Genomic DNA, 15,349 nt, shown 5'->3' on the forward strand with positions numbered 1-15,349 from the left:
ACAGGAAACACACCTCAGGGTCAAAGACAAACACTACCTTAGAGTAAAAGGCTGGAAGACAAGTTTACAAGCAAATGGTCTCAGGAAACAAGCTGGAGTAGCCATTTTAATATCAGATAAAATTGACTTTCAATCCAAAGTCATCAAAAGAGACCCTGATGGACACTTCTTGCTGGTCAAAGGAAAAATACAAAAAGAAGAACTGTCAATCCTGAACATCTATGCCCCAAATGCAAGGGCACACTCTTTCGCAAAAGAAACTTTATTAAAACTAAAAGCACACATTGCACCTAACACAATAATTGTGGGTGACTTCAACACTGCACTTTCCTCAATGGACCGATCAGGAAAACAGAAACTAAACAGGGACACAATGAAACTAATTGAAGCTTTGGACCAATTAGATTTAACAGATATATATAGAACATTCTATCCTAAAACAAAAGAATATAACTTTTTCTCAGCACCTCATGGTACCTTCTCCAAAATCGACCATATAATTGGTCACAAGACAGACCTCAACAAATATAAGAAGATAGAACTAATCCCATGCCTCCTATCTGATCACTATGGAGTAAAAGTGGTCTTCAATAGCAACAGAAACAACAGAAAGCCCACATACACTTGGAAACTGAACAATACTATACTCAATGATACCTTGGTCAAGGAAGAAATAAAGAAAGAAATTAAAGACTTTTTAGAACACAATGAAAATGAAAACACAACATACCCAAATCTATGGGACACAATGAAAGCAGTGCTAAGAGGAAAACTCATAGCCCTGAGTGCCTCCAAAAAGAAAATGGAGAGAGCATACATTACCAGCTTAATGACACACCTGAAAGCCCTAGAACAAAAAGAAGCTTTTTCGCCCAGGAGGAGTAGAAGGCAGGAAATCATCAAACTCAGGGCCGAAATCAATCAAGTAGAAACAAAGAGAACCATACAAAAAATCAACAATACCAGGAGCTGGTTCTTTGAGAAAATCAACAAGATAGATAAACCCTTAGCCAGACTGACCAAAGGGCACAGAGAAAGTATCCAAATTAACAAACTTAGAAATGAAAAGGGAGATATAACAACGGAAACTGAGGAAATCCAAAAAATCATCAGATCCTACTACAAGAGCCTATACTCAACACAACTGGAGAATCTGGAGGAAATGGACAATTTCCTTGACAGATACCAAATACCAAAATTAAATCAGGACCAACTAGACCATCTAAACAGTCCCATAATGCCTAAAGAAATAGAAGGAGTCATAGAAAGTCTTCCAACCAAAAAAAGCACAGGACCAGATGGCTTCAGTGCAGAATTCTACCAGACCTTCAAAGAAGAGTGAACACCAATACTCTTCAAACTATTCCACAAAATAGAAACAGAAGGAACACTACCCAATTCCTTCTGCGAAGCCACAATTACGCTGATACCAAAGCCACACAAAGATCCAACAAAGAAAGAGAACTTCAGACCAATTTCCCTTATGAACATCGATGCAAAAATACTCAATAAAATTCTTGCCAACCGAATCCAAGAACACATCAAAACGATCATCCACCATGATTAAGTAGGCTTCATCCCGGGAATGCAGGGTTGGTTCAATATACCGAAATCCATCAATACAATCCACTACATAAACAAACTCAAAGAACAAAACCACATGGTCATTTCATTGGATGCTGAAAAAGCATTTGACAAAATTCAGCATCCCTTCATGCTTAAAGTCTTGGAGAGAACAGGAATTCAAGGTCCATACCTAAACATAGTAAAAGCAATACACAGCAAACCGGTAGCCAGCATCAAACTAAATGGAGAGAAACTTGAAGCAATCCCACTGAAATCAGGGACCAGACAAGGCTGCCCCCTTTCTCCTTATCTTTTCAATATTGTACTTGAGGTACTAGCTCGGGCAATTCGACAACATAAGGATGTCAAAGGGATACAAATTGGAAAGGAAGAAGTCAAACTATCATTATTTGCAGACGACATGATAGTCTACCTAAGTGACCCAAAGAACTCCACTAGAGAGCTCCTACAGCTGATAAACAACTTCAGCAAAGTGGCAGGTTATAAAATCAACTCAAGCAAATCAGTGGCCTTCCTATACTCAAAGGATAAGCAGGCTGAGAAAGAAATTAGGGAAATGACCCCCTTCACAATAGCCACAAACAGTATAAAGTATCTTGGGGTGACTCTTACCAAACATGTGAAAGATCTGTATGACAAGAACTTCAAGACTCTGAAGAAGGAAATGGAAGAAGACCTCAAAAAATGGGAAAACCTCCCATGCTCATGGATCGGTAGAATCAATATAGTTAAAATGGCCATTTTGCCAAAAGCAATATACAGATTCAATGCAATACCCATCAAAATCCCAACTCAATTCTTCACAGAGTTAGAAAGAGCAATTATCAAATTCATCTGGAACAACAAAAAACCCAGGATAGCTAAAACTATTCTCAGCAACAAAAGAAAGTCTGGGAGAATCAGTATCCCTGACCTCAAGCAATACTACAGAGCAATAGTGTTAAAAACTGCATGGTATTGGTACAGTGACAGGCAGGAGGATCAATGGAACAGGATTGAAGATCCAGAAATGAACCCACACACCTATGGCCACTTGATCCTCGACAAAGAGGCTGAAAACATCCAATGGAAAAAAGATAGCCTTTTCAACAAATGGTGCTGGTTCAACTGGAGGTCAGCATGCAGAAGAATGCTAATTGATCCATCCTTGTCTCCTTGTACTAAGCTCAAATCCAAATGGATCAAGGACCTCCACATAAAGCCAGACACTCTGAAGCTAATAGAAAAGAAACTGGGGAAGACCCTTGAGGACATCGGTACAGGGAGAAAGTTTCTGAACAGAACACCAATAGCGTATGCTCTAAGAGCAAGAATTGACAAATGGGACCTCATAAAATTACAAAGTTTCTGTAAGGCAAAGGACACCATCAAGAGGACAAATCGGCAACCAACAAATTGGGAAAAGATCTTCACGAATCCTACATCAGATAGAGGGCTAATATCCAATATATATAAAGAACTCAAGAAGTTAGACTCCAGAAAACCAAACAACCCTATTAAAAAATGGGGTACAGAGTTAAACAAAGAATTCTCACCTGAAGAACTTCGGATGGCGGAGAAGCATCTTAAAAAATGCTCAACTTCATTAGTCATTAGGGAAATGCAAATCAAAACAACCCTAAGATTTCATCTTACACCAGTCAGAATGGCTAAGATTAAAAATTCAGGAGACAGCAGGTGTTGGAGAGGGTGTGGAGAAAGAGGAACACTCCTCCACTGCTGGTGGGGTTGCAAATTGGTACAACCACTCTAGAAATCAGTCTGGCGGTTCCTCCGAAAACTAGGCACCTTACTTCCAGAAGATCCTGCTATACCACTCCTGGGCATATACCCAGAAGACTCCCCACCATGTAATAAGGATACATGTTCTACTATGTTCATAGCAGCCCTATTTGTAATTGCCAGATGCTGGAAAGAACCCAGGTATCCCTCAACAGAAGAGTGGATGCAAAAAATGTGGTATATCTACACAATGGAGTACTATTCAGCCATTAGAAACAATGAATTCATGAAATTCTTAGGCAAATGGATGGAGCTAGAGAACATCATACTAAGTGAGGTAACCCAGACTCAAAAGGTGAATCATGGTATGCACTCACTAATAAGTGGATATTAACCTAGAAAACTGGAATACCCAAAACATAATCCACACATCAAATGAGGTACAAGAAGAAAGGAGGAGTGGCCCCTGGTTCTGGAAAGACTCAGTGAAACAGTATTCAGCAAAACCAGAACGGGGAAGTGGGAAGGGGTGGGTGGGAGGACAGGGGAAGAGAAGGGGGCTTGCGGGACTTTCGGGGAGTGGGGGGGGGGCTAGAAAAGGGGAAATCATTTGAAATGTAAATAAATTATATCGAATAATAAAAAAAGAAAATAATTAAAAAAAGAAAAAAAAAAAAGAGTATAGGGGAATACCAGAACAGGGAAGTGGGAAGGGGTCGACGGAGGAACAGGGGGAGGGAAGAGGGCTTATGGAATTTGCGAGGAGTGGGGACCCAGAAAACGGGAAATCATTTGAAATGTAAAGAAAAAATATATCAATAAAGAAAAAAATAAATAAATAAACAAAACAAATCCCCTGAGTAATGGAACTTATGACATATTGAACATGTTATGTATTAACCTACTACATTTGCATTGCTCCTGTCACACAGAAGGGAAACATGTCACCACCTTCCATCCAAACCACTGACATATCACTCACAAATAACCATGCCTAGGTTTTGCTCCCGTGATCCCAATACAATTGACTGTGAGAAATCTAGCTTTCATCTTCAAGGATTTCAAACACTAACATGAGCTCATCACATCATTCTCAGAGGTGACAGAGTGCCAGGAGCCATTCTCACTTAGATCTCAAAACCTCCTCCTTTCAGCCATCTCACATGCTCAAGCCTGCCTTTAGATGGAAAAATATTATCTTTCAGATTTGCAAATATCAAGTTGGTCAGCACATATAGAGCTCATGTTAGTTGGAACAAACAGAGCTCACCTGCAGTTGGGTTACTATAACAATCTCTTTCCACTTCACCTCCTCCTGATCATTTTAGTTTGCCAACTTCCTTGAAGCCCAAGCCAGCTTTGTTATGAGATTCTGAGAGAAAATTCTAAGAGACTACTTCCTACAGACAATGTTTAGGGACAGTGCTTGCCCCCTGAGATACTGTTCCCTGGAGACAATGTTTGCCCCCTCATACTCCCTCCATACATCCTGCTTGGTTTCCTTTATATTGCAGTGTGTAAAACAATAAAGTTTGATGGCTTGATCAGAATACTGTCTTGCTGTCCATCTCTCGTGTCTCCTGTCTCTCGTTTTCTCCTAGGTTGTCCGGGGACCCTGATGACTGTCCTGCCGGTCGGGACAAGAGAGATGATCCAAGGAAAGGTACAGTTGCATAGAGGAATGTTGGCAACTCATCACTTATATGTCCTGGATAACCCTGGGAATAATATGTAGAATCATCATCTTCGACATCTAGGGACACATTTTCTATATATGAGGTGACTTTTAGTGCTCCCAAAATAGCTGTGGCTATGAGATTCCATCTCATGGAAGTTAGGGATCTGAGGAAGAAATTCTAATAAAACTGATTCCAGGGGAAAGTCATGGCACTCAGAACTCACCCTTTGTGCTAACTGCCCACACATTGCCTCTTGCCCCACCTCTGTTTCTTGAAAACTCACAGTGAAGTCCTAACAGAATTCAGCCTAAGAGTAGCTACATGTCACTCATGAATAATCATGCCCAGTTGTGCACCCAAGATCACAATTCAAGTGACTGTGACAAATCGAGCCTTCATCTTCAAGGATTCTGAACACTAACAGGAACTCGTGACATCATTCTCAAAGGTGAGAGAACTGATCCAAGAGAAGGAGAGTTTCATTGAAAATCACTTCTCAGGATGGATAGAAGCAATATGAGTGGAGCTGTGACCTTGCCTTCAGGAGCAAAACCATGACTGTTTATTCACCAGGGATGAGGCTGAAGCAATGTCTTCTTATTGTAAGTAAGGATTCACCAGTGACAGTGCGACTGTACTGCATTTATACTTTGTAGACATCAATAAATCTACACAATTTTCAAGGGCATTTTTTATGATGACAGTATTTCTTTTAACTAATAAACATAGTAGAGAGTGAGGCTGGATGCAACACATTGTATTAGTGGTGCAGGAGGAAACACAGGTTGGAATTTCTTGAATAGGAAGTCAAGATTTCTTTGTTTCCACATTCTTATTCCCTCCTGGATCATTGATGGCTTCAGCATATCCTCTTCCTAAAATACACACCTAAGCAATTAGTCCCAGTTAAAGCATAGGTCTCCCTTGACCCATTCCACTGAAAGCCTAATGTTTACTATCAAATGCCTTTTATGTAACTGATGAGAGCATTTGCAACTTTCATGGAGCAGGGGAAAGAGAAATACATTTTATCAAAGAAAATAAGGCATCCATGAAAACCATCTTCTAGGTGGTACCAGCTCACAGGGATGCCCTGGTCATCCAAGCACTTCTTATACAGCAAGGCATCATCCCGGAGGATGTCATTCTCACAGCTCACCAGGAATGCCTTAGGAAGCTGAGCAATGATCTTCTCATCTGCTAGAAGAGGTGAAATTTCTGAACTCCAAACATGGTTGGTTTCTAAATAGGAAGCCTCATTAAAAGGTCCAAGGACCTCCGGTTGTGTATGTTGGCTCCAGAACCTTCTGGAGATGTTGTCAGAGCTGAACCATTTCCCGAACTTCTTCCACTTGTCCAGAGGTATAATCACACCTGTCGACATGGCATCTCTCCAAGAGAGGTCAATGGCCAGGTATTTACAAATACATGTAAATATTAAGTCTTTGGTAACTAATGGCACACTTTTGTGCTGCTGATAGGATGGTAACTGAAAATTGATGAAATTCACAATTGGGTGAATCGGAACTTGAGCCTGGATTTGAGGTAGACACTGGATGCTGGTTAAGATCTGTGTGATCATGACCACAGCCCACCCTCCAATACTGTCTCCACAGAGCACCACCTGGGAGGGATCTACCCCAAAGGTTCCCAGGTTCTTTAGGAAGTAAATAGTGGCATTCAGGCAATCCTTGACAAGGACATGGTGATGGTATCCAGGAAGCTGCCGGTACCTAAGGAGGAAAGAGCAAACACAGCATGCCTCTTTACAACTAGATCACAGGAGGCAATTTCAATCATCATCCACCACTGGCAAAGGGGACCAAACCTGATTCAATCCTCACAGTGATCCTTTTTTTTTTTAGTTTTTTTTATTCGATATAATTTATTTACATTTCAAATGATTTCCCCTTTTCTAGCCCCCCACTCCCCGAAAGTTCCGTAAGCCCTCTTCTCTTCCCCTGTCCTCCCACCCACCCCTTCCCACTTCCCCGTTCTGGTTTTGCCGAATACTGCTTCACTGAGTCTTTCCAGAACCAGGGGCCACTCCTCCTTTCTTCTTGTACCTCATTTGATGTGTGGATTATGTTTTGGGTATTCCAATTTTCTAGGTTAATATCCACTTATTAGTGAGTGCATACCATGATTCACCCTTTGAGTCTGGGTTACCTCACTTAGTATGATGTTCTCTAGCTCCATCCATTTGCCTAAGAATTTCATGAATTCATTGTTTCTAATGGCTGAATAGTACTACATTGTGTAGATATACCACATTTTTTTGCATCCACTCTTCTGTTGAGGGATACCTGGGTTCTTTCCAGCATCTGGCAATTATAAATAGGGCTGCTATGAACATGGTAGAGAATGCATCCTTATTACATGAGGCCAGCAAATATCTTCAATAAAATTATGGAAGAAAACTTCCCTAACCTAAATAGAGAGATGCCCATGAATATACAAGAAGCCTACAGAACTCCAAACAGACTGGACCAGAACAGAAATACTTCCCGTCACATAATAATCAAAACACCAAATGTTCTAAACAAAGAAAGAATATTAAAGTCAGTAAGCGAAAAAGGCCAAGTAACATATAAAGGAAGACCTATCAGAATCACAGCAGACTTTTCACCTGAGACTATGAAGGCTAGAAGGTCCTGGGCAGATCTCATGCAGACTCTAAGAGAACACAAATGCCAACCAAAACTACTATACCCAGCAAAACTCTCAATCACCATAGATGGAGAAACTAAGATATTTCATGACAAAACGAAGTTTACCCAATATCTATCCTCAAACCCAACCCTACAAAGGATAATAGGAGGAAAACACCAATACAAGGAGGGAAACTTCACCCTGGAAAAAGCAAGATAGTAACCTTTCATCAAACCCAAAAGAAGTTAACCAATCAAATTTTTAAAATAACGTCAAAAATGATAGGTAGTAACAATCACTATTCCTTAATATCTCTTAACATCAATGGACTTAATGCCCCAATAAAAAGACACAGACTAACTGTCTGGATACGTAAAAACGACCCTACATTTTGCTGCTTGCAGGAAACACACCTCAGGGTCAAAGACAAACACTACCTTAGAGTAAAAGGCTGGAAGACAATTTTACAAGCAAATGGTCTCAGGAAACAAGCTGGAGTACCCATTTTAATATCAGATAAAATTGACTTTCAACCCAAAGTCATCAAAAGAGACTCTGATGGACACTTCTTGCTGGTCAAAGGAAAAATACAACAAGAAGAACTCTCAATCCTGAACATCTATGCTCCAAATGCAAGGGCACCCTCTTTCATAAAAGAAACTTTATTAAAACTCAAAGCACACATTGCACCTAACACAATAATTGTGGGTGACTTCAACACTGCACTTTCCTCAATGGACCGATCAGGAAAACAGAAACTAAACAGGGACACAATGAAACTAATTGAAGCTTTGGACCAATTAGATTTAACAGATATATATAGAACATTCTATCCTAAAACAAAAGAATATACCTTTTTCTCAGCACCTCATGGTACCTTCTCCAAAATCGACCATATAATTGGTCACAAGACAGACCTCAACAAATATAAGAAGATAGAACTAATCCCATGCCTCCTATCAGATCACTATGGAGTAAAAGTGGTCTTCAATAGCAACAAAAACAACAGAAAACCCACATACACGTGGAAACTGAACAATACTCTACTCAATGATACCTTGGTCAAGGAAGAAATAAAGAAAGAAATTAAAGACTTTTCAGAACACAATGAAAATGAAAACACAAGATACCCAGATCTATGGGACAAAATGAAAGCAGTGCTAAGAGGAAAACTCATAGCCCTGAGTGTCTCCAAAAAGAAAATGGAGAGAGCATACATTACCAGCTTAATGACACACCTGAAAGCCCTGGAAAAAAAAGAAGCTATTTCACCCAGGAGGAATAGAAGGCAGGAAATCATCAAACTCAGGGCCAAAATCAATCAAGTAGAAACAAAGAGAACCATACAAAAAATCAACAAAACCAGGAGCTGGTTCTTTGAGAAAATCAACAAGATAGATAAACCCTTAGCCAGACTGACCAAAGGGCACAGAGAAAGTATCCAAATTAACAAACTTAGAAATTAAAAAGGAGATATAACAACAGAAACTGAGGAAATCCAAAAAATCATCAGATCCTACTACAAGAGCCTATACTCAACACAACTGGAGAATCTGGAGGAAATGGACAATTTCCTTGACAGATACCAAATACCAAAATTAAATCAGGACCAACTAGACCATCTAAACAGTCCCATAATGCCTAAAGAAATAGAAGGAGTCATAGAAAGTATTCCAACCAAAAAAATCACAGGACCAGATGGTTTCAGTGCAGAATTCTATCAGACCTTCAAAGAAGAGTTAACACCAATACTCTTCAAACTATTCCACAAAATAGAAACAGAAGGAACACTACCCAATTCCTTCTACAAAGCCACAATTACGCTGATACCAAAGCCACAGAAAGATCCAACAAAGAAAGAGAACTTCAGACCAATTTTCCTTATGAACATCAATGCAAAAATACTCAATAAAATTCTAGCCAACTGAATCCAAGAACACATCAAAACAATCATCCACCATGATCAAGTAGGCTTTATCCCGGGAATGCAGGGTTGGTTCAATATACGGAAATCCATCAATGCAATCCACTACATAAACAAACTCAAAGAACAAAACCACATGGTCATTTCATTGGATGCTGAAAAAGCATTTGACAAAATTCAGCATCCTTTCATGCTTAAAGTCTTGGAGAAACAGGAATTCAAGGCCCATACCTAAACATAGTAAAAGCAATATACAGCAAACCGGTAGCCAGCATCAAACTAAATGGAGAGAAACTTGAAGCAATCCCACTGAAATCAGGGACCAGACAAGGCTGCCCCATTTCTCCTTATCTTTTCAATATTGTATTTGAGGTACTAGCTCGGGCAATTCGACAACATAAGGAGGTCAAAGGGATACAAATTGGAAAGGAAGAAGTCAAACTATCATTATTTGCAGACGACATGATAGTCTACCTAAGTGACCCAAAGAACTCCACTAGAGAGCTCCTACAGCTGATAAACAACTTCAGCAAAGTGGCAGGTTATAAAATCAACTCAAGCAAAACAGTGGCCTTCCTATACTCAAAGGATAAGCAGGCTAAGAAAGAAATTAGGGAAATGACCCCCTTTACAATAGCCACAAACAGTATAAAGTATCTTGGGGTGACTCTTACCAAACATGTGAAAGATCTGTATGACAAGAACTTCAAGACTCTGAAGAAGGAAATGGAAGAAGACCTCAAAAAATGGGAAAACCTCCCATGCTCATGGATCGGTAGAATCAATATAGTTAAAATGGCCATTTTGCCAAAAGCAATATACAGATTCAATGCAATACCCATCAAAATCCCAACTCAATTCTTCACAGAGTTAGAAAGAGCAATTATCAAATTCATCTGGAACAACAAAAAACCCAGGATAGCTAAAACTATTCTCAGCAACAAAAGAAAGTCTGGGGGAATCAGTATCCCTGACCTCAAGCAATACTACAGAGCAGTAGTGTTAAAAACTGCATGGTATTGGTACAGTGACAGGCAGGAGGATCAATGGAACAGGATTGAAGATCCAGAAATGAACCTACACACCTATGGCCACTTGATCCTCGACAAAGAGACTGAAAACATCCAATGGAAAAAAGATAGCCTTTTCAACAAATGGTGCTGGTTCAACTGGAGGTCAGCATGCAGAAGAATGCGAATTGATCCATCCTTGTCTCCTTGTACTAAGCTCAAATCCAAATGGATCAAGGACCTCCACATAAAGCCAGACACTCTGAAGCTAATAGAAAAGAAACTGGGGAAGACCCTTGAGGACATTGGTACAGGGATAAAGTTTCTGAATAGAACACCAATAGCGTATGCTCTAAGAGCAAAAATTGACAAATGGGACCTCATAAAATTACAAAGTTTCTGTAAGGCAAAGGACACCATCAAGAGGACAAATCGGCAACCAACAAATTGGGAAAAGATCTTCACCAATCCTCCATCAGATAGAGGGCTAATATCCAATATATATAAAGAACTCAAGAAGTTAGACTCCAGAAAACCGAACAACCCTATTAAAAAATGGGGTACAGAGTTAAACAAAGAATTCTCACCTGAAGAACTTCGGATGGCGGAGAAGCATCTTAATAAATGCTCAACTTCATTAGTCATTAGGGAAATGCAAATCAAAACAACCCTGAGATTTCATCTTACACCAGTCAGAATGGCTAAGATTAAAAATTCAGGAGACAGCAGGTGTTGGAGAGGGTGTGGGGAAAGAGGAACACTCCTCCACTGCTGGTGGGGTTGCAAATTGGTACAACCACTCTGGAAATCAGTCTGGCAGTTCCTCAGAAAACTGGGCACCTCACTTCCAGAAGATCCTGCTATACTACTCCTGGGCATATACCCAGAAGACTCCCCACCATGTAATAAGGATACATGTTCTACTATGTTCATAGCAGCCCTATTTATAATTGCCAGATGCTGGAAAGAACCCAGGTATCCCTCAACAGAAGAGTGGATGCAAAAAATGTGGTATATCTACACAATGGTGTACTATTCAGCCATTAGAAACAATGAATTCATGAAATTCTTAGGCAAATGGATGGAGCTAGAGACTATCATACTAAGTGAGGTAACCCAGACTCAAAAGGTGAATCATGGTATGCACTCAGTAATAAGTGGATATTAACCTAGAAAACTGGAATACCCAAAACATAATCCACACATCAAATGAGGTACAAGAAGAAAGGAGGAGTGGCCCCTGGTTCTGGAAAGACTCAGTGAAGCAGTATTCGGCAAAACCAGAACGGGGAAGTGGGAAGGGTTGGGTGGGAGGACAGGGGAAGAAAAGGGGGCTTACGGAACTTTCGGGGAGTGGGGGGGCTAGAAAAGGGGAAATCATTTGAAATGTAAATAAATTATATCGAATAAAAAAAATAAAATAAATAAAATAAAAACTACCACTAAGTACATGTTAAATTGCTACTAGTCTTAGTAATAAGGCGTTTCTCCTAATGTTTATCTTCCCATGCTGAAGGAAATGTGTTGGGGAATGAGGCAATTGGACTCCTTAATTGGGAGCACTCAGACCCCTCTGTGGGGCTGCTTTGAGAAAATGACTGTTAGTCAAACAGCCAGCTAAATATATATCAATACTGATTATTTTAAACAACATCCAAACATTGACAAAGCTGCATAATAATTGTGCCACTTGCCTCTAAATCAGCAGTAGCTCTTCCAGTCATAGCCCCAGCTAAAAGTGCTTCAATTAGAAACAGCCTGCCCTTGCAATATGAGACCAGAAAAAGAAACAGCAGAGGCTGTTGAGGTTCAGTTGGTTACTATGTGTTGTAATGCTAAATTCTGTATCCCATAATCTAAGTGCTGCAAGATGAGTGAATTCCTGTGTATGCCAGCTTTTGTTGTGCAAACCTTGTTCCTGAATTTAAAACTATTCATTGAATAAAGATGCCTACAGCCTGTAGCTGGGCAGAAAAGAGATAGGAGGGGCTTCATTTCCTGGGTTAAGGTCAGAGGCAAAGATCACAGGGAAAGAAGAGAAAGGACAAAGGTACTATGAGGGAGGTAGATAGTGAGCATCTGGCCTTAAGGGACTAGATATAGCGCAGGCTGAATATGCAAGTGATATCTCAGGTTTACTGATAAGCGCAAGTAGACAAACTAAGAGGGTTGATACCTGCCCAGGTCCAATATAATGTTATATTATAAATGTAAAGGTTTGTGTCTTTTATTTGGGAACTAAGTGATCTAAGGTTGGGTAGGAACTCCCAAATATTATTTTGGGACAACAAAGGAACCCTCTGTGTTTTACCACAACAGAGGAACTCTAGCCTGGCACAACATGGACAATATAATGCTTCTCAAAAACTCAATTCTGTATAAATGTCTGCTGATACTAGAGGACACTATCTTTCTAATTAGATTAGGAAGCTACTGTGTTCATTTTGTGAGTCAGCTGGGAGGCATCTTTCTATGGTAGCTATCTCCTTGCAGCATTAGACTCAATAAACAGCCTCTCACTTGAAGTTGTTTCTTGCCTGCCTTTGTAAAGCAGACTGAACAGGTCACCAGAAAGAAATATTGATAGCAGTGACAGCAGAGGACGAAGAACCACAGTAGAGCTGAGCCTCAACAGTGATAGAGTCACAAGGACCACTGATGGTTAGACAATGGAGATGACTGGACCATGGAAGAAATCAGAAGCCTTGAGAACAGTGATGGCAGACTCAATGGGACTACCCAGTGTCCATGACAGGAACAGATGGAAATTCTCAAAAATAGCAGTAAGGGGTAAGCCTTCACGGATTTTTTTTTTTCAAGATTAACTTCCCCTGTAGATAAAATAATATTAGATTCAGAAGTCAGAAAAATAACTGATTGAATCTTTGGCTTTTGAAAATGCTAATTCAGAATGTAAAAACAGACAAGATCCAGAGCTGATCCTGTGCCTTAGTGCTCCATACCCAAATACTACAGGGAGAGAGCTGGTCTTACAGGAATGCAAACACACCTGTGAACACAGAAAAGACCACCACTTCTGCTCAGAGGGACCCACCCAGAGCCCTCAGGACACAGGAACGGAGCATCCTGGAACAGGATCCTTCCAGTTTGCATCTGCACCCAGAAATGACCCTATGCCACAGCTCTCCATGTGCAAATACCAACGGGAATGAGCTGGTCTCCCAGCAGTGCAAACACACCTGCGAGCACAGGTAAGACCATCACTTCTGCTCAAATTCCTGGGCCAAGAAGGACCCACCCAGAGCCATCAGGACAGAGGAACCAGGACAACCTGGAGACAGAATCCTTTCTGTTTCTAACTGCATCCCAGAGCTGACCCTGTGACACAGCTCTCCATACCCAAATTCCTCCTGGAGAGATCTGGTCTCCCAGTAGTACTGGTACACAGGCTTGCAGGAGGGACAAGCCACAGTCAGAGACAGCAAGACCAGCTAACAGCACAGATATCCAGATGGCGAGAGGCAAGAGAAAGAGCACAAGCAACAAAAACTAAAGCTTCTTGGCATTATCAGAACCCAGTTCTCTTACAACATCAAGCCCTGGATACCCCAACACACAGAAGATCAAGACTCTGAATTAAAATCTCATCTCATGATGATGATAGGGGACTTTAAGAAGGGCATAAATAATTCCCTTAAAGAAATACAGGAGAACACAAGTAAACAGTAGAAGCCCTTAAAGAGGAAACACAAAAATCCCTTGAAGAATTACAGATAAACACAATCAAACAAGTGAAGTTATTGAGCAAAACCACCCAAGATCCAAAATGAAAGTAGAAACAATAAAGAAAACACAAAAGGAGACAACTCTAGAGATAGAAAATCTAGGAAAGAGATCAGGAGTCAAAGATGCAAGCATCACCAACAGAATACAAGAAACAGAAGAGAGAATGTCAAGTACAGAAGATACCATAGAAAACATTGACACAACAGTCAAAGAAAATGGAAAAAAGCTCCTAACCCAAAATATCCAGGAAATTGAGGACAATGTGAGAAGACCAAACCTAAGGATTATAGAATTAAGAGAGTAAAAATTTCCAGCTTAAAAGGGCCAGTAAATGTCTTCAACAAAATTATAGAAGAAAACTTCCCTAACCTAAAGAAAGGGATGCCCATAAACATACAAAAAGCCTACAGAACTACAAATAGATTTGACTAAAAGGAAATTCCTCCTATTATACAACAGTCAAAATACCAGATGCAAAAAACATAGAAAGAATATTAAAAGCAGTAAGAGGAAAAGGTCAATTAACATATAAAGGCAGACCTATGATAATTATACCAGACTTCTCACCAGAGACTATGAAAGCTAAAAGATCCTGAGCAGATGTAATACAGACTCTAAGAGAACACAAAAGTGAGCCCAGGCTATTGTACCCAGAAAACTCAGGGAATTTCCCCCAGCCACAGTCCCAGCAGCCATAGCCAGAAGATGAGATGTCTGAACAAGAGGATGAAGAAGAAGAGGAAGATGTGACAGATGAAGATTCCCTATCAGGAAGAGGCTCAGAGAGTGGGGGAGAGAAGCCCATATCAGTAGGAGGTGACTCAGAAGTGGTATCTGGGATGAGGAAGAAGTGGAGGCATCAGTAGCAGCACCGACTACTAGGCAAGAGATGGATAGTAATGAGAAACACACTCTGCTGCCACCTCCACCACCACCCAACATCCTGGACCATCCCCAAGCCATGGAGCTGGGAACCAGTCAGGTTTCTGAAGGCATGGAGGAAGAGGTCAAACTGGAGGGAACCTCCA

The 15,349-nt window shown here is 40.5% G+C and overlaps 1 protein-coding gene across 1 annotated transcript; it reads right to left on the reverse strand.

Moving 5' to 3' along the window:
• Nucleotides 1–5,946: 5,946 nt before the first annotated feature.
• LOC127680431 (arylacetamide deacetylase-like 4 family member 1) lies at nucleotides 5,947–15,126 on the reverse strand. Its single transcript, XM_052175886.1, has 2 exons — nucleotides 14,972–15,126; nucleotides 5,947–6,760 (listed from the first exon to the last, which is right to left on the reverse strand). The coding sequence occupies exons 1-2, from the start codon at nucleotides 15,124–15,126 to the stop codon at nucleotides 5,947–5,949; spliced, it is 969 nt and encodes a 322-aa protein (XP_052031846.1).
• Between the last annotated feature and the right edge of the window lie 223 nt (nucleotides 15,127–15,349).

This window comes from Apodemus sylvaticus, chromosome 3 (genome assembly GCF_947179515.1).
Source record: "Apodemus sylvaticus chromosome 3, mApoSyl1.1, whole genome shotgun sequence".
Classification (NCBI taxonomy): Eukaryota; Metazoa; Chordata; class Mammalia; order Rodentia; family Muridae; genus Apodemus; species Apodemus sylvaticus.

Coding starts and splice junctions, on each gene's coding strand:
- LOC127680431 (XM_052175886.1), bottom strand. CDS start 15,126: ATGGGCTTCTCTCCCCCACTCTCTGAGCCTCTTCCTGATAGGGAATCT. Junction 6,761..14,971: donor AAATTCCCTGAGTTTTCTGG/GTACAATAGCCT, acceptor CCTGTGATCTAG/TTGTAAAGAGGCATGCTGTG.